This window comes from Pangasianodon hypophthalmus, chromosome 21 (assembly GCF_027358585.1).
Source record: "Pangasianodon hypophthalmus isolate fPanHyp1 chromosome 21, fPanHyp1.pri, whole genome shotgun sequence".
Lineage (NCBI taxonomy): Eukaryota > Metazoa > Chordata > Actinopteri > Siluriformes > Pangasiidae > Pangasianodon > Pangasianodon hypophthalmus.
Genome location: NC_069730.1, coordinates 20,612,243 through 20,636,705, shown reverse-complemented (window position 1 = coordinate 20,636,705; position 24,463 = coordinate 20,612,243). Strand labels below are relative to the sequence as shown.

The 24,463-nt window shown below is 40.4% G+C and overlaps 1 protein-coding gene across 1 annotated transcript; it reads left to right on the top strand.

The window, feature by feature from the left end:
- The first annotated feature begins 1,686 nt into the window (after positions 1 to 1,686).
- grk7a (G protein-coupled receptor kinase 7a) lies at positions 1,687 to 11,660 on the top strand. The gene is made up of 4 exons (XM_026946109.3): positions 1,687 to 2,387; positions 2,866 to 3,303; positions 7,728 to 8,008; positions 10,054 to 11,660. The coding sequence occupies exons 1-4, from the start codon at positions 1,791 to 1,793 to the stop codon at positions 10,385 to 10,387; spliced, it is 1,650 nt and encodes a 549-aa protein (XP_026801910.3). The 5' UTR covers positions 1,687 to 1,790; the 3' UTR covers positions 10,388 to 11,660.
- The last annotated feature ends 12,803 nt before the right edge of the window (positions 11,661 to 24,463 follow it).

The following is a 24,463-nucleotide window of genomic DNA, read 5'->3' as shown; positions in this document are numbered from 1 at the left end:
AGAGAAGGACTACAGATAAACAGAGAGAGAGAGAGAGAGAGAGAGAGAAGGACTACAGATGAACAGAGAGAGAGAGAGAGAGAGAGAGAGAAGGACTACAGATGAACAGACAGAAAGCTCTACGCTTGATTTTGGAAGGCAGACATTTTGCACGTTTTTTCCCAGGTTATTTTAGTCTGAACCTGTGGCTGTGGTTCTTGTTGAACTTGTTCGGTTCTGTTTCGTCAAAAAAAAATTAAGGAATTAATTATTTAAACTGCGATGACGCTGATGAAGATCGATCAGAAATTTAAGATGGATGAATAAATGCAGGAAACACGTCACTCAACGAAACACGTGCGCCGCGTCCCTTTAGAGTCGCGTGAAAGATCTCAGTGACATTGTTGTTGTTGTTGTTGTTGTTGTTGTTGTTCTGATGCACAGCTGGAACGCAAACTTTCATAATAAACAGATAAAAAAAAATCCTCCAAACATCTTGTTATTCATTTTTTTTCATCATAAAAGATAAGAGATAGAAAAGCTCAACACATTTTGATGAAAGTTTTTTATTTTTGTCAGAATGTAAATGTTTATCTTTTAACTATTAAAAAAGATAATTTTTGTGTGTTTTGCGACTTAGTGACTAAAAAAATCTTCAATAGTGATATCTTTCATTTTAAGCCAAACTTATAAATAGTGATGTCACAGAAATGTGTAGGATTTTAAAAGATTTTTTTAAAAAGAAATAAAATGCTGAAATCTCTGAAACTGTGTGAATATCGTGTCCTATATATCAAAATATATATAATAATAAATAATAATAATATATATAATAAAATTATTACTGATATTAAGTCTTTTGACATGATAATAACATGATAATGCTGAGTTTTTTATTATTTATTTATTTATTTATTTATAATATATATAATAGTATAATTATTGATATTAAGAATTTTGACATGACAAGATCTCATGCTGAGTTTTTTTATTATTAATTTTTTTTAATCTATCTATCTATCATTATTTATTTATTTATTTATTTATTCATTTATTCATTCATTTGTTTTTATTTTTATTTTTAATAATATATATATAATAATACAACAATATATATAATAAAATTATTACTGATATTAAATCTTTTGACATGACAGTGTCTCATGCTGAGTTTTTTATTATTATTAATATTATTTAATTTCTATTTATTTATTTTTATCTATCTATCTATCTATCTATTTTTGATTATTTATTTATTTTAGTAACATATATATATATATATAATAAAATTATTACTGATATTAAGTCTTTTACTGACATTTCTTTATTTATCTATCATTTTATTTTTTATTTATTTATTTATAGATCAGTAGATCTATCTATCTATCTATCTATGTATTTGTTTTTCTTTTTTTTTTATTTAAATATTTATTTATTTATTTATTTATTTATTTAATTGATTGATATAGTCCCTTTTTGGCGCTTCACTAAAGAGACACTTTTCCTGGGCCGAGTCTCTGCTCAGCGTTTGGCCAAATTTAGCTGGGCTTTAAAGCTTCTTAAGGGAGAACCGTCTTATGAGGTCTCTTCCCTGAATAGTGCACAGGTACAGACCACACAAGGGTACTTAAGCCGAAATCCCTGGCAGGTATTTAATTCTAAATGAGTAATTACGGCGTCTTTTGGTCGTGCGTCAGAGCGGCTCATTCGGATTTCAGCCTCGGAGCAAGTCACACACCGACACGAAAACCTCTGTAGGTCTGTAGATAAGTTTTTCTCGTGGAGATTCAAGTTTAAGCTAAAAAGCCAAAATGTGTGACATGAGCGCTCTGGATAACCTGGTGGCCAACACGGCCTACCTGAAAGCCCAAGGCGGAGACGAGAAGGAGCTGCGGAAAAGACGGCAGAGTCTTGCCCTTCCCAAGCCGGGGAACTGCGTGTCCGTCAGGACGTCCGTGGGACAGGACTTCGAGTCCCTGTGTGAGCTCCAGCCCATCGGGAAGAAGTTATTCCGAAATTTTCTGAGTGAGACGCCCGAGTACGCCGTCGCTGCGGAGTTCCTGGACGAGCTGAACGATTGGGAACTGGCTGAAGGAGCCGCCAAGGACAAAGCGTGCACCAACATCATCAACCAATTCTGCAAGGAAGGATCCAAGAGCTTCCTGTCCTGTCTGACCGGAGAAGCTCTGGAGAAGTGCAAAGCGGTGACGGAGAAAGATTTCGAAGTCGTGATGACGGGAAAAGTGAAAGAGGCCGTCAGAGAGTTCCTCAAAGGCAAGCCGTTCATGGAGTACATGCTGAGCCCTTTCTTCGACAAGTTCCTGCAGTGGAAGCAGTACGAGAAGCAGCCCATCACCGAGAAATACTTCTACGAGTTCAGGACGCTCGGGAAAGGCGGATTCGGGGAGGTAAGGTACCGTGATCGAGTTGCACAATCCCGCTGGAAGCTAGGAACAGGGTTTCTCAAGGGTTTCTCAAGGTTGGATGGTTAAAGGTTCTTAGGTTTCTAAAGGAGAACCCACTGATGGAGAAATGATTTGTTGTTGGGTTCTACATAAAATTATTGCAGGTTCCTCCAAAGGGTCAATCTGAAGAACCTTCAGAACACAATTGTGTCCTATAAAGGCAAGACACAGAATTGTGAGGGAGTGAGGGAGTCAGAAATTGTGAGCAGGTTCAAATTTGCTCTATTTTGGAGAAAATTTGATGGAAAATTCTACAAACCTTTAAAAAAAACTTTCTCCGTTTCAGTGTTAATTTCACTGTTAGAGTGAACAACTTATTGTTGCTTGCTTATAATAAACGTTGTAGATCTTAAAGGTGCTTTTGAAAGATATATTTATGGCCAAAATCACAGGTCAAAAATGTAGCGAATGTTTGTTCCAGGTTTGTGCGGTGCAGGTGAAGAACACAGGTCAGATGTACGCCTGCAAGAAGCTGTGCAAGAAGCGTCTGAAGAAGAAGCAGGGTGAGAAAATGGCCCTGATGGAGAAGAAGTTCCTGGAGAAGGTGAACAGCCCGTTCATCGTGAGTCTGGCGTACGCCTTCGAGACCAAATCCCACCTGTGTTTGGTGATGACGCTGATGAACGGTGGGGATCTGAAATACCACATCTACAACATCGGCGAGAAAGGCATCGAGATGGACCGGATCATTTACTACACGGCTCAGATCACTACGGGAATGCTGCATCTACACGCCATGGACATCGTGTATCGAGACATGAAGCCGGAGAACGTTCTCCTGGACAGCCAGGGGCAGTGCCGGCTCTCGGATCTCGGCCTCGCCATCGAGCTTCCTCCAGGGAAAACCACGACTCAGAAGGTCAGACTACAATCTTTAAATCTGCTGCTTGTTTAGTGAGAAACTGCAGGATTCAAATGTTGAAATCTAAACGTGTTGGTGAGGAGTTTCTAAAAATAACCATCTAACTGCTGAGATTTTTATTTAAAGCATCTAAAGAATCTAAAGAATTTAAACAATCTGTAGTGACTTGGGAAAAAAACGAGAAATCGGCGTGGGGTTTGTGTCGCACAGCATTCAGTCAAACTCGAACACATTCACCCCGTGAAATGTTTGGAACATTCCACAGGTCACATGGTCAACAGGAAGTTGCATCATCCGAATTTTCTGAAAGAAGAAACGTAAGATCTCTCATTCTGACTGATGACGTCACATCAAAAGTACAACTCTGTTACACAAAATATAGACTAAAAAAAATTTAGTAAAGAAAGGATGCTAGTTAACCACATTTTGTGTATTTGATAAAACTTTATATTTTAATTCTACTCTAGCACATTTTTTGACTAACTAAATGCACTTTTCTTTGGTTCAATGTTGACAAATAATTCAAAAAACGTGTCATTTTTTAAGACTTAAAAGGTTTAAATGTCACCGCGATCGCAGGAATCAACGTTTAGCAGTCAGAATGAAAGTTTAAAAGACGTCTTAGTAAAAATCGGTGGTAAAAATGGGAGGTTTCTACAAATCGCAATGAGAATATCTGATGTGTTTGCAGTGATGTAACTTACACGACTATCACGTCTACATCAAAAATGACTAAAGCGACTACAGACATTTTAAACAGTAGCACAAAGTACTACAGGTTCACCAAAGTTCAAATTTAAACCTCACGCTTAATAGGTGCAACGTCCGCAGTTGACATGGACGTCACGCATAAACGCACGATTTCAGGGTTTTAGGAAATCATTTTCCAGGAATTATATAGCCTACATCCGCTAACGACCTCTAACGACCCCTAGCCGCCTCTAACGACCTCTAACAATCTCTAGCAACCTCTAACGACCTCTAACAACCTCTAACAACCTCTAACAATCTCTAACAATCTCTAACGACCTCTAACGACCTCTAACGACCTCTAACAATCTCTAGCAACCTCTAACGACCTCTAACAACCTCTAACAACCTCTAACAATCTCTAACAATCTCTAACGACCTCTAACGACCTCTAACAATCTCTAGCAACCTCTAACGACCTCTAACAACCTCTAACGATCCCTCACATACACACTCACAGAGTGGAGTGTTTTACTGAATCACTAGACGTTTAGCATCTTTTGAACTTCAAAACTATCCAAAAAAATCTTTATCCTCTTGACCTGGTCTCCTTTGTCTTGTCGAGATTCTGTTAAAAATAAAGTTAAATTTTATGCCAGTAAAAGGATGTGGATAAATGAATCCGTATTTGTGACGTCGGATAAAAACGAAAACACGTAAAGATTTGCAACATCAGCAGCCTCATAACGGAACTTTATCCTTTTCCAGATATTTTGTTCATTTTCTTTTTTTTTTTTGAGGTGACACGTGAGCGGAAATCACCTTCCTCAGTAGCGAGTGCAAAATCGATCAAATCGAGCTGAATAGCTGAAGATCAGATCACATGATTAAAACTAAATAAATATTACTGTTAATGTTGTGTTACAGATTTCTGGTGGATTAAATTATCTGTTGTTTGTTGTTTAATTTCTTTAAAACCCTCCAAGAAATAAAAGAGAAAAGCACAAAAAATTGAACACAAATACAAAAAGTTGAAACTGATTTCTGTGTTCGTGTTGGTGTCAGATATCGAGTCACTGATTGGCTGCGGATAGTGTCACATGATCACTTACGAAGTTACGAAGAACCTTAATTGTCTGGATTGCGAGTGAAATTCTATAAGCGCACATTTTTTTAGATTCTTTGCTGTAAAAGTGTGATTTAGGATTAAACTCTCCAACTCTCCTCATTCCAACCGGACTGGTGCTTAAAGTCGGAATTTTAATTTGGATTTTAAAAAGTAATGCCAATAAATTTAATTACAGAAACACTAAGAAGAACAATAATAATGTTATGCATCTAGCGAACTCCTGTTTTGTACAAACAAAGCAACGCACTCGGCTTTCAAACAAACGCAGTTGTGGAATAAACCGATCCGAAGTAAAGCTAGCGATCAAGCGTTAGCGTCAGATAGCTAGCATTGTTACAGCTGACGTTAACACCTTCGTCTTTATCAGCTACGTGACTCTCCAGATGAAGAGAAAAATCACTTCTCAGCTTGTGATAAAACCAAAAATATATATTTGGCTTGTTTGTATTTTGTGGTATATGTTTACTTTAGCGTTTAGCATGTGCTACTGTTGGAATTTTTTACAGAACCCTGACCGATGTGTGTATTTTTTTATTCGGCTAAATGAGAGGGTGTTTCAGGTAAGCTCATTTAGCCGGAGTTTTCTTCAGAAACCTGATCCTCTTACTTAAGACGACTTAACACAAATCTGGCTCTGAGGAGCGTGTGTGTGTGTGTGTGTGTGTGTGTGTGTGTGTGTGTGTGTGTGCTGCTCATGTTAAAATTGCTAATGATCATGTTTCTTCATGCTAAATCTTGCTACGTATGAGTTTGACGCTGTAGCTTCTATGAAAGCTAATTTATGGATTCAGTCAATAATTTAAATCTTATAAATGCAGATGAGAAGGAAGTTTTGCAATTAAAATTAAGATTTACCGCATCCAAATTAAATTATCATTTTTAAAATAAATAAATAAATAATTTTTTTTTCCTCCTCGCTTTTGCCTTGCTGAGCGATTCACACTCCGTCACTGCGGATTCGCGCTCGACTCCTGACAGGCAGCTCAGGACTACAGTTAAACCACTTACGGCTCTTCTCTGTCTCTGTGGATACGAGGCAGAGGTCAGGGATGAGTCATAACCCTTACATAAAGAGGGGGTCAAAGGTCAAGGGTCAAACCTTTTAGTGCCAGCTAATGAACTGAAATGAACTGATCTCATCTCCTGGTGTAATTCCTGTTATAATCTGCTGATTTGTTGCTGGATGTAATGTGATTGCACATTTAATTATGTAAAATTAAATTTAAAAAATATAATATACAAATAAATAAATAAATAAAGTTTGAGTTTAGTGTGAAAATGGTGGCGAGTGAGAGCCTGATGTAGCTTTTTTAATTCTTATTTTTATTTAAACATTAACAACTACGAAGAAAACAACAGGCTACAAAAAAAAAAACCACCCTATATATAAAAGTTTTTAAAAACGAGAGCATCGTCAGGGGGATGTGTTACAAAATTAAAACAAATTCTTGAGAAATTTAAACCCATTAAATGCAGAACTTTCTGCAGATTCTTTTTTTTTACTTTTTCATCCATTTTAAAAAGTTCAAACACAGGATTCTTTTGCGTCTGCGTGAGAAACGTTGCGTTATCTACAAAACTTGCACATGAAACTAAATGCAAAACGAACAGAAACACAGAAAATGCGCTTCTCTCTCTCAGAGACGTGTATTTGAGTGAGAGTTACGCAAACCAGCGAGAAGTCGGTGGAGAAATTACAGCTGACGAGCTCCAGATTCTGCTAAACTTTATTGTAATTAGCGTCGCCGGTCTGGGGCGTGATTTTGCCCGACTCTAAAAATCGGGTGTAAATTTTCTCCATGCGTGTTGTTCAGAGTTTTATAGGTTCACAGCTTTTCCTGCGAAGTTGTGAACTGCTAAAACATTTAAATTCATTCTTATAAATAGCTCGTAATTATGAACAAAAGTGTGTGCTGTAGCTACATTGTCCATTGGGCTGATTTTGTGTGTGTGTGTGTGTGTGTGTGTGTGTGTGCAGATCTGGCAACCCAGTTTGTCTCACATCTAACAAAGAAATTCAACACATCAAACACAAGTTTTGTGACATTTCCAATTATTCAAATGCCACAGAATCTGCGGAAAATGGAGCGCAGTGTGATTGCACGCTTTTATATAAAGCAGTCGGGTTATTATGCTCCTCGCCGTCTTTTCGCTGAAACCTATTAACTCTGTAAGTGACTGTTTCAGCACGTTGGCTTTTAAGCTGCAGTTTGCGCCTCACACAGAGCACGTACAGTTCACCTGACCCTCGGGGCCCTGACCCCGCTCTGTGAAAATAGTGTACATTTTTCTCAGAAAACGTCAGCCTGCTTGCTATTATTAGTTGATTTTGAATAGATTTTGATTATAAAATTATAAACCCATTCCTTATCCTGACGCATGGATTTTTCTTTGCAGTATAACAACTTGCTGCGTTTAAAACATAACACTGCGTAATCATTTTAATGTATCATGAAAAACAAGTAGAGAAAATATTAAAAAGTAAACAGGGAAAGAGGAGAAAGAGAGAAAATGACCAGAAAGAGAAAACATTATGATTTTCACTCATCTTCCATTCTAATCTCTCTCTCTCGCTCTCTCGCTCTCTCTCTCTCTCTCTCAGGCCGGGACCGGAGCGTACATGGCTCCTGAGGTCCTGACCGAGACGCCGTACAGGACGGAGGTGGACTGGTGGTCTCTGGGGGTCAGTATTTATGAGATGGTGGCCGGCTACACGCCGTTCAGGGGCCCCGATGCCAAAAAAGAGAAAGTGGACAAAGAAGAAATGAAAAGACGCATCATCAACGACGAGCCAGTTTTCGAGCACAAAAACTTCGATCCTCTCACCAAAGACATCATCCTGCAGTTCCTGAAGAAGAAGGTGGACGAACGCCTCGGCTGCAAGTAAGACACGATGCTCGGGGTCACTGGCTATGTTTCCATCCAGATTTAACTTATGCACAAAATCGGAATATCGCATAAAACATTCGAGAATAAAGCGCCGTTTCCATCGCATGTGTTCAAGAGAACAAAATCGTCACTTACGGGGAAACTGGTGCAAAGGATCAGTACAAATGGAAGTTGTTGCAACTGGAGAAGCCACTTTGTGGCTCTTTTTCGCTGTATAATAAATTATAATTTATTAAATATAATAAATTACTCACGCTTCAGACGAAACGCTTTCACAAACCTCGTGTTATCTGAGCGATATCTGCCTGATATTTGGGGACGGGATCGTGTGAGACAGTTCTGCGACGTAATTATACATCATTTATAAATCATTTCGATGACAGACTTTGGCTCAGGCATTTCAGAATAAAAAAAAACACCATCTGAGATGCTGTGCAGCGAGATTGATTCTCTGGTCTCACACTCCGCCATTTTTAATTCTCTGAGCCAATTATCCGATCACATTTGGATAATTTGTTGAGGCAAAGTCACATGACTTTTTTTGACGCGCATCGAGGAATTTATTCTGTAAATGTGTTTCCGTCGTAGTTCATGCGCATGTCTTCTTATTGAATAAAAAAATTATCCTCCTCAATCGAGCACATAAGATTTTTATGTGCATTTGGGAGATTTTAGTCATATCTGGTGTTTCCATCCAGCGTTTTTTTAATTTTTTTAATGCGAAAACCCAAAATTCACATAAAAATACATGAATGGAAACAACGCTACTGTGAGCTGAGAGAAGCAGAGAGATGTTTATAGGTTTTTTTTTTAATATTCATTAAAAATGAGTAGGATTTAAATTTAACGAAGCAGGTTTCAGGCCCGTGTTCATCTTCTTCTTCAGTTCACTCCATTTCAACATACCTGAACGCTCCATCTGTGCACAAAACCCCTGAACCCTGGTCCGATAAAAGTCAGGACTCTCGGGCCGCGTTCGAGTCAACCCTGGTTCTCGTTTCACTGTGGTGAAGTTTCACTTGTGACATTCGTCTCTTCGGCTCTAACAGTGTTTAGAGGAATTGTGGAGGCCTTCGCTACTCCTGATTTGCGTGATCTACAACATTACGAGCACAGAGAATGACGAAAAATAAAGACCACCTCTTCTGCAAAACATGTATTTATTTTATCATCTGAATGAAAAATAAAATGGGTGTAAAATAGCTCTTTAAGTTCATGTGGAAACATCACAAATTGTTATTGACGTTAAAGCAGAGTCCACACTAATATACGAGCAAATTTTTGGCCACATTCGCACATCCAGTCCATTTCCCAAGAGTTCACGGTCCACAGTGAAGCAGTAAATATCTGACCCATGGACTTTTCGTCATTTCTGCCATTTTTGTTTGTTTTAACAGCATGAACATAAAACACGCTTTTTGGCATGACAGCATTTTTTAAATGAGCTGATTTTTGACTTGTAGGAGATCACATGACAAATATTTCTGGAAGTCTTCCCGTATACGTTTTCCCGTATCCACTCTACGACGTGAGAACGGCGTTTTGAGATTTATCCACTTTCGAGAGCAGATTTGAAAAATGGTGGTCAGACATTCGCTAGAGAGACTTCGATAAAGACGAACAAGAACCGCTTACTTTCACAGAAAGAGGACGTCAGAGATCTTTTCCTGTAACCTGTCAGCAAACACGTGAGATTTTTTTTTAGAACTTTTAAAGATAAGAATATGTTTGTCATTCTGGTGACTATATTTTGCTCCAAAAAAAAGCTCATTGTATCGCAGTTTTCAGAAGTTTTTTTTTACCTGCTGGAATCAGAAAGCATTAAGATTCTGAAGCTTGTGGCCAGAAAAGTGTACAAAAGATATAACCAACGGGCGGAGCTTCTGATGCTGAGACTTGGGTTTTTCTAGAATATTTTTTTAAAGAAACATGTATAACCCTGAGTATAAAGGTTAAAATTGGGAGCTGGAAATACACAGCTGGCCCCTTCAGTGTTATTTCGATTATTTATTTAATGCTAATGCTGTGTGTTTCCACAGAGGTGACGACCCCCGGAAGCATGAGTGGTTCAAATCTATTAATTTCGCCCGTTTAGAGGCAGGAGTCATCCCTCCACCGTGGCTTCCCAAACCCAACGTCGTCTACGCTAAAGACACCGGAGACATCGCCGAGTTTTCCGACGTTAAAGGCATCGAGTTCAACGATAAGGATGAAAAATTCTTTAAAGAGTTCAGCACAGGCGCCATTTCCATCCCCTGGCAGAAAGAGATGATCGACACCGGACTTTTCGACGAGCTTAACGACCCGCACAGGAAAGAGTCCTCCTCCGGACTGGACCTGGATAAGAAATCAGGCACGTGCGCAGTTCTGTAAACAGACACGCATAACGCTTCTTTACGCTTCCTGAACACAGGAGGAGCACGGAAGATCAAGAGCCAAAGCGGCTCGCTGGTCATATAGGAGTGTAGATAGGAGTGTGTGTCGTATTGTTCTTCTCAAGCTGCGACGGTGCGTAGGTGTGTATGTGTCTGTGTTGAGAACGCTTTGGGGAATTTCACTGTTCCTGCTGTTCTTCCTCGCTTGCTTTTGTGCAGTAGTAAACCTGCTCACCAGCAGGGGGCACCAACAAAACTCTCCATCTCAACGGAGATGCTTTTAGAAGAGTAGTGTTCGAGCGCAGGTCTCCTAAAAGTAAAAGTAAAAGTAATGTGATTTCTAGTGTGTGTTCAGTAACCACATAGCACATAGTCAGGATTTAAACATTTAAACAATCAGACCTCAGACGTTACTCAAAACTCTACTCAGAAGTTACGCGAGAGTTACGCGTAGTTACGCAAGTTACGCGAGAGTTACGCATGTGGGGGCGGAGTTTGAGTAAAACACAGGCGTGTCTCAGTTCATTGGTCATTTTTCTTGCATGATTTTTCAACTCTTCTGGACTTAAGTTCTCAATTCTGAATACAGCTCACAGCTTTATGTCTTGATGATGTCTGACCTTTGTGTCTCTAAATAGCTTTTCAAATGAACTATATGTATAAATATGTATATATATATAACCAGATATACTAAATACTTTATATATAATTGAGATAAATAGATATAATAGCGGTGTTAAGAGTAATTTCTGTTCCATGGTGACTGGTAAAGAGGATTTGATGAGGCATGTCACATAAATCAGATATAGTTAAAGAAAAATCCTTCGGTCTGTAACGAACAATAATAATAAATTTATTACGAGTGCACGCGTTGTGTAAAAGTGGATCAGCTGTATGATGAGTTTGCTGTACATTTTATTTTACACTTGATGATGTATAAACTGTGTAACAGCATAAAGAAGGAGAAAAGAAGAAACAGAAGTCTGTTTGTTATTATAAAAACATTTTATTTCCAAAATTGATTGTAAATATTTATTTCCATAAGAGAGATTTCCACCACTGCATTCGTGTTTAATTCACTTTTATTCCTGATGATGAAATGAAAACATTATGTGACAAAACTGTATAAATGTTTAATAACTATGTAATAGGATATGTTCTGGGTTAATATGTTAACGTAATAATGTACATATAATATTAGCGTGATATTTTGCATAAACATTAGCATCCACAGGGATCTGATTGGTTTGTGAATGATCACATGATTCAACGATTATAAATTAATAAAATGCTTTTACACTTTTTTTGCGTAAGAAAGTGTGAAACGTGTGAGCACGTGCTTGAGTTTTGTCTATACGTGGAAATACGGACATGGCCGAGTCTTGGGTTTATATTCATATATATATGGTGATGTAGATGTGTCTTTTAGTTTATTTATGGAAATTTGGGGGTGTGCTGAAGGCCATAAATCACAAAATGGGCGTGTCTTTGAGTTTATATATGGAGATGTGGGTGGATCGTTAGGTTTATACTCAATATGGAAATGTTTAGATTAGATTAGATTAGATTAGATTAGATTAAACTTTATTGTCGTTGAGCAGAGTACAAGTACAAAGCCAAACGAAATGCAGTTAAAATCTAACCAGAAGTGCGAAACATCAAGTCGCATGAAGTGTAAAGTGCAAAGAGACAATGGATTATAAAGTGGCAATAAAGTGCACACTGAATGATATCAACAGAGCAAATGGAATATAAAGCATGAATAAAAAAAAACAGTGCAAATGGCATGATGTGTGTGAAACGAGTCTGGAGATATGGATTACAGTAATGAAGACAGAGCAGTGCAGTGAAGATGCGTGCATGTGGAATGAAGGTAGAACTGTGCAAGCTGGTGAAGGTTAGTCCATGTGCAGAAGTAGAGATGTGCAGAGTGTGCAGTGGTGTAAGCTGATCCGAGTGCAAACACAACGTGTGGGCTGGAGGATGGAGGATTAGCGGCGTCGTGAGGAGTTCAGTCTGCTGTTCCTTAGCCTGCAGGTATATCAGCAGAGGTTCCTGTAGGTATATCAGCGGAGGTTCCTGTAGGTATATCAGCGGAGGTTTCTGTAGGTATATCAGCGGAGGGTCCTGTAGGTATATCATTGGAGGTTCCTGTAGGTATATCATTGGAGGTTCCTGTAGGTATATCATTGGAGGTTCCTGTAGGTATATCAGCGGAGGTTTCTGTAGGTATATCAGCGGAGGTTCCTGTTGGTATATCAGTGGAGGTTCCTGTTGGTATATCAGCGGAGGTTCCTGTAGGTATATCAGCAGAGGTTTCTGTAGGTATATCAGCGGAGGTTCCTCTAGGTACATCAGCGGAGGTTCCTGTAGGTATATCAGCGGAGGTTCCTGCAGGTATATCAGCGGAGGTTTCTGCAGGTATATCAGCGGAAGTTCCTGTAGGTATATCAGCGGAGGTTCCTGTAGGTATATCAGCGGAGGTTCCTGTAGGTATATCAGCGGAGGTTCCTGTTGGTATATCAGCGGAGGTTTCTGTAGGTATATCAGCGGAGGTTCCTGTAGGTATATCAGCGGAGGTTCCTGTAGGTATATCAGCGGAGGTTTCTGTAGGTATATCAGCGGAGGTTTCTGTAGGTATATCAGCGGAGGTTTCTGTAGGTATATCAGCGGAGGTTCCTGTAGGTATATCAGCGGAGGTTCCTGTAGGTATATCAGCAGAGGTTCCTGTAGGTATATCAGCGGAGGTTCCTGTAGGTATATCAGCGGAGGTTCCTGCAGGTATATCAGCGGAGGTTTCTGTAGGTATATCAGCAGAGGTTCCTGTAGGTATATCAGCAGAGGTTCCTGTAGGTATATCAGCAGAGGTTCCTGTAGGTATATCAGCGGAGGTTCCTGCAGGTATATCAGCGGAGGTTTCTGTAGGTATATCAGCGGAGGTTCCTGTAGGTATATCAGCGGAGGTTCCTGTAGGTATATCAGCGGAGGTTCCTGCAGGTATATCAGCGGAGGTTCCTGTAGGTATATCAGCGGAGGTTCCTGTAGGTATATCAGCGGAGGTTTCTGTAGGTATATCAGCGGAGGTTCCTGTAGGTATATCAGCGGAGGTTGCTGTAGGTATATCAGCGGAGGTTCCTGCAGGTATATCAGCAGAGGTTCCTGTAGGTATATCAGCGGAGGTTCCTGTAGGTATATCAGCGGAGGTTCCTGTAGGTATATCAGCAGAGGTTTCTGTAGGTATATCAGCAGAGGTTGCTGTAGGTATATCATTGGAGGTTGCTGTAGGTATATCATTGGAGGTTCCTGTAGGTATATCAGCGGAGGGTCCTGTAGGTATATCAGCGGAAGTTCCTGTAGGTATATCAGCGGAGGTTCCTGTAGGTATATCAGCGGAGGTTTCTGTAGGTATATCAGCGGAGGTTCCTGTAGGTATATCAGCGGAGGTTCCTGTAGGTATATCAGCAGAGGTTCCTGCAGGTATATCAGCGAAGGTTCCTGTAGGTATATCAGCGGAGGTTTCTGTAGGTATATCAGCGGAGGTTCCTGTAGGTATATCAGCGGAGGTTCCTGTTGGTATATCAGCGGAGGTTCCTGTAGGTATATCAGCGGAAGTTCCTGTAGGTATATCAGCGGAGGTTCCTGTAGGTATATCAGCGGAGGTTCCTGTAGGTATATCAGCGGAGGTTCCTGTAGGTATATCAGCGGAGGTTTCTGTAGGTATATCAGCGGAGGTTCTTGTAGGTATATCAGCGGAGGTTCCTGTAGGTATATCAGCGGAGGTTCCTGTAGGTATATCAGCGGAGGTTCCTGTAGGTATATCAGCGGAGGTTTCTGTAGGTATATCAGCGGAGGTTCCTGTAGGTATATCAGCGGAGGTTCCTGTTCCTGTTCCTTTCACCCTCCGTAGACAGCGTCTGTGCTAGATGTTTGTGGTAGACGGTAGCTGTGCACCTGTGATGTGTTGGCAGGTTTTCATCACCTGCTGAAGGGCCTTCAGGATGGACACTGAGCAGCTGCTGTACCACACTGAGATGCAGTTCGTCAGAATGCTTGTGATCGTACAGAGATAGAAGCTTGCTAGTATCTGAGTAGATAGGTGAGCTTTCTTTTCTTCAGGCTCCTCAGGAAGTAAAGATGCTGACTTCGTGATCAGGGTGGAGGTGCTGATGGTTCAGGCCAGGTCCGAGGACACCCAGGAACTTAAAGCTGGCCACCTTGGGAGTGTATCTGACTTTATATATGGTTATAAGGGCATGTCTTTATGTTAATTTATGGAAATGTGGTGGGTCTGTGTGGGTTTGTTTTGAAGGGCACAGATCACAAATATAATGATAGAGTGATTCAAAACATCTGAAGAATAATGTTGCTTTCTTCAGTACAACATTAACGTTATTACTATTTCACTATTTCTACAGTATATCGCAATATATCGTCATACCAATGTATCGTCCCGGCCCTATAAATTATGAATTAGTTAAAGATGGCGTTTGTAACGTGTCCAGTGAAGGTGTGAAGGAGCTGAAACAGTGTCGATGTAGTGCACATCACATCGGGTGATTTTCAGAGTGACACGTAAATCTCGTAAGGCGATTGTGGGGATTAGCGAGGCGGACTTAAATCAACCCGAAAATCCTGTAAATTAAACCATCGCCCGATTTAGACGCACACGAGCTGCAGCTTTACCTCGCTGCAGCCTCACCTGTGTTCAGTGAAACACTGAGCGAGACAGTCAGATGGGCAAATCTGTGTGTGTGTTAGTTACAGTGAAGGAGGCGTGGCCTGTGTGTGTGTGTGTGTGTGTATTAGTTACAGTGAAGGAGGCGTGGCCTGTGTGTGTGTGTGTGTTAGTTACAGTGAAGGAGGCGTGGCCTGTGTGTGTGTGTGTGTGTGTGTGTGTGTTAGTTACAGTGAAGGAGGCGTGGCCTGTGTGTGTGTGTGTGTGTGTGTGTGTGTTAGTTACAGTGAAGGAGGCGTGGCCTGTGTGTGTGTGTTAGTTACAGTGAAGGAGGCGTGGCCTGTGTGTGTGTGTGTCAGTTGCAGTGAAGGAGGTGTGGCATGTGTGTGTGTGTCAGTTGCAGTGAAGGAGGTGTGGCATGTGTGTGTGTGTGTGTTAGTTACAGTGAAGGAGGCGTGGCCTGTGTGTGTGTGTGTGTGTGTGTGTGTCAGTCACAGTGAAGGAGGCGTGGCCTGTGTGTGTGTGTTAGTTACAGTGAAGGAGGCGTGGCCTGTGTGTGTGTGTGTCAGTTGCAGTGAAGGAGGTGTGGCATGTGTGTGTGTCAGTTGCAGTGAAGGAGGTGTGGCATGTGTGTGTGTGTGTGTTAGTTACAGTGAAGGAGGCGTGGCCTGTGTGTGTGTGTGTGTGTGTGTGTCAGTTGCAGTGAAGGAGGTGTGGCATGTGTGTGTGTATGTGTCAGTTGCAGTGAAGGAGGTGTGGCCTGTGTGTGTGTGTCAGTTGCAGTGAAGGAGGTGTGGCCTGTGTGTGTGTGTGTGTGTGTGTGTCAGTTACAGTGAAGGAGGCGTGACCTGTGTGTATGTGTTTGTGTGTGCGTTAGTCACAGTGAAGGAGGCGTGGCCTGTGTGTGTGTGTGTGTGTGTTAGTTACAGTGAAGGAGGCGTGGCCTGTGTGTGTGTGTGTGTTAGTTACAGTGAAGGAGGCGTGGCTTGTGTGTGTGTCAGTTACAGTGAAGGAGGCGTGGCCTGTGTGTGTCAGTTACAGTGAAGGAGGCGTGGCCTGTGTGTGTGTGTGTGTGTGTGTTAGTTACAGTGAAGGAGGCGTGGCCTGTGTGTGTGTGTGTGTGTGTGTGTGTCAGTTACAGTGAAGGAGGCGTGGCCTGTGTGTGTGTGTGTTAGTTACAGTGAAGGAGGCGTGGCTTGTGTGTGTGTCAGTCACAGTGAAGGAGGCGTGGCCTGTGTGTGTGTGTGTGTGTTAGTTACAGTGAAGGAGGCGTGGCTTGTGTGTGTCAGTTACAGTGAAGGAGGCGTGGCCTGTGTGTGTGTGTGTTAGTTACAGTGAAGGAGGCGTGGCTTGTGTGTGTGTCAGTCACAGTGAAGGAGGCGTGGCCTGTGTGTGTGTGTGTGTGTTAGTTACAGTGAAGGAGGCGTGGCTTGTGTGTGTCAGTTACAGTGAAGGAGGCGTGGCCTGTGTGTGTGTGTGTGTGTTAGTTACAGTGAAGGAAGCGTGGCCTGTGTGTGTGTGTTAGTTACAGTGAAGGAGGCGTGGCCTGTGTGTGTGTGTGTGTGTGTGTCAGTTACAGTGAAGGAGGCGTGGCCTGTGTGTGTGTGTGTGTGTGTGTGTCAGTTACAGTGAAGGAGGCGTGGCCTGTGTGTGTGCGTGTGTGTCAGTTACAGTGAAGGAGGCGTGGCCTGTGTGTGTGTGTATTAGTTACAGTGAAGGAGGCGTGGCCTGTGTGTGTGTGTGTTAGTTACAGTGAAGGAGGCGTGGCCTGTGTGTGTGTGTGTTAGTTACAGTGAAGGAGGCGTGGCCTGTGTGTGTGTGTGTGTGTGTGTGTGTTAGTTACAGTGAAGGAGGCGTGGCTTGTGTGTGTGTTAGTTACAGTGAAGGAGGCGTGGCCTGTGTGTGTGTTAGTTACAGTGAAGGAGGCGTGGCCTGTGTGTTAGTTACAGTGAAGGAGGCGTGGCCTGTGTGTGTGTTAGTTACAGTGAAGGAGGCGTGGCCTGTGTGTGTGTTAGTTACAGTGAAGGAGGCGTGGCTTGTGTGTGTGTTAGTTACAGTGAAGGAGGCGTGGCCTGTGTGTGTGTGTGTGTTAGTTACAGTGAAGGAGGCGTGGCCTGTGTGTGTGTGTGTGTTAGTTACAGTGAAGGAGGCGTGGCTTGTGTGTGTGTTAGTTACAGTGAAGGAGGCGTGGCCTGTGTGTGTGTGTGTGTTAGTTACAGTGAAGGAGGCGTGGCCTGTGTGTGTGTGTGTGTTAGTTACAGTGAAGGAGGCGTGGCTTGTGTGTGTGTTAGTTACAGTGAAGGAGGCGTGGCCTGTGTGTGTGTGTGTGTTAGTTACAGTGAAGGAGGCGTGGCCTGTGTGTGTCAGTTAGTTAATAGCCCGTAGCTGCATGAGAGTAAAGTGCTGAACCCTGGAGATGAACACACACACACACACACACACACACACACACACACACACACGGAACTTGAGGTAAATGGTGAACTGATTAATGATTATGCACTTTGTTTCATTTTCTGCCTGAAATTATGTACATCCTTATATTACAGCTCACACGGTGCATTAAGTGACAATTTCATTAAAAAAAACTCATAAAAACCTTCAAACTGGTAAGAAATAACACACCACTGAACATCACGCTTAAAACCTACGCCTCAGAGCGGCATTTCTCACATTCATCTGAACTTATTCATGTTTGAGTAGCGAGCTCACAGCGTGCCTTTAACAGCTCCACAGTGAAAACCTTTCTACATTATACAAAAAAAACCTCTATGGGAAAATTAAAAATGCACTTTTAAACTAAAAAACTTTAAACTAAAACGTCAATGCAGCATTACAAAATAAATCCTGGACACGGTTAAAGGTCACATATTAATTCTAAAGTTTAATAAATTCTCCTAAATCGTTCTGCTTGTTTTTTTTTTTGAGTTTTACTTTGAGATCTTTTTTTTCTTTTGGTGGAGAAAAAGTTCAGAGTAAGAGGTGAACAGACTCGGCTAGCTCAGGAGTTAAACCGTCATGACACCTCGTATACTTTGTGAAAAGAGTTTTTTATGTGAATAATTTATGTGTGACTTTGTGCCTTCATTTGTGAAGGTTAATAGCAGGTCAAAATAATTAAAGAGTAAAGAATAAATCCAGAGGCAGTCCAGTGCATCACACACCGCTCGCTGTATTCATTGCAGACTCACTGATGAGCCGTCACTCCTGTTATTCAGTGTCTCAGGAGTTCTTAAACCTTTTATATCCACCGCTTAACTGTAAAATAAACTCCACTGACCCCCTCAGTACAGAATTATTTCATAAGCATCATTTATTTATATGTGTACAGTAATATTTTGTTTATATATTAGAGTCCTAGAGCTTGTTATTCCTGAGCTTATCACCAACAGAACACGTTAGATTCAAGTCATTATTTGTAGCTTTATTATCCGTTTATATTGATAGTTTTTTGAGTTATTGAGGTTTGGATTAAAGCGATTCAAATCAAAGGTCCAGTCAAACCAGCTAAGAATTATAAGAAGTCAATAATAATTATCAGCACTTTGGGTTATGATTTTAAAAAAATAATAATAAAAAACTAAGCAACTAAATGAAAAAAATCACTGAGTTTCTGGCTGTTCTTCACAGATCCGTGTTTTAATAAATAAATTCTGTAACACATCAGTCCAGGTGTTAGCCGAGTCCGAGTGACGCTTCACATCTTCTGTAACTACCTCTCCACACCAGGAGGGGGCAGTGTTCTAATAATCAGACAACCAACTGGAAAACATCACAAAAAGACAGAAAGGCTGTGTCTCAAATTTCATACAACTGTACTAAATAAAATGTTAAAATATGATGCACCTGTGATGTATTAATATCCGTACCTACACTGGCGGACTGTTTTAATTACTATTTTTACTGAAGTCAAATCTTTTCTTTTCATATCATTAGCATCATTTGCTGCACTGACCTAAAAAAAAAACCCCTAAATTGTGCGTTTCCACTTGCTGAGTCTCAAATATGAACAGCGCAAACACAGAACACCTGAAATACATTATAAATTAAAAAAAAACTTTGTTAGAACAGGTTTTACAATGAACGATGAATGACGATGAACATTAATCCTGGAATGTTTTATTAAGGAGAAAGTGATGCTGAAGGAGTGATGTGCGGTGTTCATCGCGCTCGCCACCACGTTTCCTGTAACATCAGGTGGATTTTCCCAGTTTTCCCATTTTCCGACTGGGAATTCTGCTTCCACTGACCGTTTCATTGCACAGTTCCTATTGAGACGGGATATTTTCCGAGTTCCATGGAGTATAACGGAGCACAGGGTAAGTACGGGACTCAGCAGGAAGCGATACGGGACTGTGTACAAGTTCAGCAAGGGCTTCAGAAGTGTCAGGAACAGGAGATATGACAAAAATATGTGGGCTGATATTCACAATATTCAGGTTTGTTCATGATTTTACCAGGTTTACCAACGATACTGTTCAATGATTTACTTAATATCTACAAAAATAAATCAATTTTCTTTTTTTTTGTCTTATAATAAAAGCATTTTTGAATAGAAAGGTATGAAATATATTCAACACTGAAAAGGAGAAAGAAAATTGTTGCTAGGGTATTCCAGGTGGTTGCTAGGGTGTTGCTGGGTGGTTGCTAGGGTGTTAGCAGCTGTTCAATTCTTAAAACGCAAAGGAAGGACCTGCATTGCGTTCTCGTGAAGATGGATCTTGCCAGGTTTCCTTGGAAGAACGAACTCTGAAGGACAGGAGGACACAGAACGCGTCTCTGCGAGAATTGAGATGATCTGAGATCTTCCTGTTGCACAGCGGAGCGTCCCAGCGCGTTTCTGGCAGTGGCACGGACAATAACTTCAACACTGCAACATTCAGAAAATGACAAACATAACATTATTTACGTTATTATCATTATTATTTACAGTTATTTATTTATTGGATATTTATTTACTAATATGTTTCAGCTGGTTAATAGATTTAGTGTTAAATTGCTGATTAACCAAAAGTTAATTAAGCGTGTTTTAATGTAGTAAGCTCACTACTTGCAATCGCAACCTCACCTTAACTAAAAACTAGCTAGCGAGTTTACTGTTACCTCAGGATGGAAGTTAGCGTAGTTTAATTAAAATACTCCTGAGGGATAAATTTGACTTTTCAACAGCCTCATATATATAAATATATATAAATATATATCTCTCAATCTAAATCATATATCAGAATCATTTTAGATGCATATTTAGATTATTGTCGTTAAAAAGACGTTAGAACTTTTAGTTATGGGTCATAAGTTACGGCTTCCGTCATCCGCCACATTGACTTCTGGGACGTTGAGCGGGTTCGGTGCGCTCATGTCATCTCTGCATCCGACGCATCCTCGATATCGAGAACACATCCGAGTGATTACACGCGTCCTCCATACTCGCGGTTCTGAACTTCAGCGGTGGATGATGATGTAGAACGAGAGGACGAGGACGCAAGATTGCTTAAGAACGCATATAGAGAAATTATCCCAGATGGTTGCTAGGATATTCCTGGTGGTTGCTAGGGTGTTAGTTGGTTGTTTGCTATGCTATCCCAGGTGGTTGCTAGGGTGTTATTAGGTGGTTGTCAGGGTATTCCTGGTGGTTGCTAAGGAGTTATTAGGTGGTTGCTAGGATGTTAGGAGACTGTTTGCTCTGCTATCCCAGGTGGTTGCTAGGGTGTTACTAGGTGGTTGCTAGGATGTTAGGAGGTTGTTTGCAATGCTATCCCAGGTGGTTGCTAGGGTGTTATTAGCTGGTTAGTAGGGTATTCCTGGTGGTTGCTAAGGAGTTATTAGGTGGTTGCTAGGGTGTTAGTTGGTTGTTTGCTATGCTATCCCAGGTGGTTTCTAGGGTGTTACTAGGTGGTTGCTATGTATTTAAATATATTATGATTCTAAAGATAAAAATTTTAACATGAAATCAGTTGCTTCCATTCAGTTTGTAATTATCACAATATCAGTATTGTAGGATCATATCATCCAGAAGTGGAAATAAATAAATAAAACATAGGTACATATTCCATTTTTAAAATGACATTTATTCTGAACATTTGTTGAATTATAAGCCTTTACTTTTAGTATAAATTACAAATTACGCTGGAATATAATAGTTTCAAGCCTCTATAATTGGAAAATCTTCCTCATTTGAAGTTTAGTAATCTTATAAAACTTGTTCGGAGCGTTCCTGCTGTTAATATCGTTTTAAATAAACCTGAGTGGATGTGAGAGTGAGTCTCTGTGGGATCGGGGAGTAATGAGAACATTCAGCCAATTAACGTAAGACTTCAGTTAAAACCTTTCACTCCTGCAGACTGGAACATTTCACTTTCTTTATTTTTAGTAAGAAAAAATGCTGAAAACTCTGTGAGCAGTTTCTAAAAATGCCTGCGCTTTATGTGACAGGATGGAATAATGATAAAAAAAAAGTTGAAAAAAGTCAGATGAATTTGTTCTGAAGACTTTTAAAAAGTTTCACTATTAAAGTAATACATTCTACAAATATTGGGCCTCACTGATCGAGCTGGATACGAACGGATTTATTCATAAATCGTAAATTGTTCGTACGAGCGTTTACACAAGAATCTGTTATTCATGAAACTCCTGTAATTACAGAAGAACGTTCGTATCCTACTCGTGCTCCTGAGTGAGTGTAAATTTACTCATAAGGAGACTCACTAACGTAAACCTCGACTTCTGATGGACTTCAGATCCTATAATCTGCAGGGATTACTGCACTTTTCTCTCTGGAATATTCTGTGCAGTTTAAACTGTTTGTGTTTATGACGTTTGCAGCGTTTAGCAGACGCTTTTATCCAGAGCGACTGATAGAAGAGCTTTAGAGTCTCGATCAGAAACACGTCCTCATGCTAGTTCACTCGCTCAGGGACTCAGAGCTCCATCCACAACATTTGCTCAAAACCAGCCTCTTTATTTTATTACCTTTAATTAAATAAAGAAAGCGAGCCGACACAAACCCATAAATTAAGACGAATAAAACGAATCATTCAGTTACGATAAAGAAATGGCGGTGAATAAACGGAGGACGGGCCGCTCTGTCTGTCTGCGCAGAGCCGTAAGCCGTAAACAAACGCCTCAGCTGATTTAGCGCTCACTTATTATTATTATTATAATTATTATTATTATTGAATATTTTTATTGGCATAGAAGTGAATCAAAATAACTTCCACTTCTGCCTTTCAGTCTTTACCCTGATCGCTCATTTCGTGCTCCTAGGTGTCTGTGCACTTTACCTTTTATGGAGTTTTGTGGGTGTCGCTAAATGCAAATGAGCTGCATCAGGAACACGCTTTGCACTTTACAGCTGATCAACCGACAGACGCGAGTACAAAGAAAATCTGTGTTTTTAAAACTTTCTAAAATCCGTCACAAATTTTTTGCTTGATTTGGCAACGTTACGCAAACGTTTACACACAACTTTAGTAAAAGTCTGCTAAGTCTTTTAAGAAAACATTCTGTAAAGTTTAGAGTGAATTTACTGTTTGTGTGTAAATTTAAGTGACATTCCACACAGCTTTATTCAGCTGCTGAGTTTCTAACCCTGGAAGCACGCTGTGTGTAAATGTTGACTTTAACACACCTTTGTGTTATTGGACACTGAAGATAGCGTTCATCCAACAGAGAGAGAAACAAAGAAACATAAACCTGCACGTCTGCACGTGAGGATCACGTGACCTGCTGAACACAAACACACACTGCAGTGTTTATTGCAGATATAAATCCATACTGACCCTGTAGCAGAGAAGAGAAGAGAGACTCAGAGAAGAGTGAGACAGAGAGAAGACAGTGAGACAGAGAGAAGAGTGAGACAGAGAAGAGAGTGAGACAGAGAGGAAAATGAGACACAGAAGACAGTGAGACAGAGAGGAGAGTGAGATGCAGAAGAGAGTGAGACAGAGAGGAGAGTGAGACAGAGGGGAGAGTGAGACAGAGAAGAGAGTAAGACACAGAGACGCATGAGACACAGAAGAGAGTGAGACACAGAGGAGAGTGAGACGCAGAAGACAGTGAGACAGAGAGGAGAGTGAGACAGAGAGGAGAGTGAGACAGAGAGATTGACAAAGGAATGCAGTTGAACTTTAGTGTGTGTTTAAATCTGACCTGGTTAGTCTGTAACACAGTAACAGGGTTTAGTGAAAACTCTGAATCCTTCAAATTCACCGAGAAAAGAAAGGAGGGAGAGAGTGCAGGGGAGAGAGAGAGAGAGAGAGAGAGAGAGAGAGAGAGAGAAATGAGGAAAGGGGTAGAAAGAGGGAAAAGTTTGAAGAAATGAGGAAGAAAGAGGAAAACACTGAGTGAAAGTGAGACAAAATAGGAAGAGCAGGAAATAAATTTAAAAAAGTAGAAATAAAAAAGGATGAAAGGAAAAAAGAGCGAAAAGAGAAAAGAGTGAGGAGAGCTGTGAAGAAAGGAGGAGACAGAGAGAGCAAGGAGAGAGGAGTGGATGAGAGAGAGAGAGAGAGAGAGAGAAGTTTGTCAGGAAAATGAGTTGCTGTGTGTTTCTGACATCCAACAGATGCTTGTGTGTGTGTAAGTGTGTGTGAGTGTGTGTGTGTGTATGTGTGTGAGTGTGTGTGTGTGTGTATGTGTGTGAGTGTGTGTGTTAGTGTGTGTGTATGTGAGTGTGTGTGTGTGTGAACGTTTTGTTTCACTCTTTTTTTGTTTTCTATTTTCTTTTTTGTCTCTTCTTTTTATTTTTTTTAAACTATTTTATTTTTTCTTCTATCTCTTTTCTCTTTCTTTTCTTTTTTCTGTAACATTATTATCATTATTATTATTATTATTATTATTACTAGTATTAGTAGTAGTTGTTGTTAGCAGCGCGTTCCCTCCTCCGCCTACTATCAGGTTGCCAGATTGAGTATAATTACTAATATATTTCTTTCAGAGTTGTATCTGGAGAACTGAATAATTTTATTTGGTTCCTGGTTCATTATTAATGATTTCTAGATTAATTTTTTCTCTCTGATTTGAATATATTTGAATAATTATTCAGTGCTGTTCCAGTTGAAACCGCTCTGAAGTGAAGATTGATGATGTTTTATGAGGATGATGTATTAAAGGTGTGTGTGTGTGTTGAGAAAGTTTTATTGCCTGGAACTTTTTCAGACACACTGGACAGAAAGAAACAACTTTTTCCTGAGAAAATAAATAAATAAAAGGTTTTTAAATAAAAATTGAAAAGTAATTTAGTGGACTTTTATTATTTGAAATGATTTTTTTTTCAGTTCAGTGTTATAGGATAATGTGATATAGAAATATAAATATAAATATCTGAAAAAAAAGTGAAATGATCAGGTATCATGTAAAAGTACGATGGTTTATTTATTTATTTATTTATTTACTCCTGAT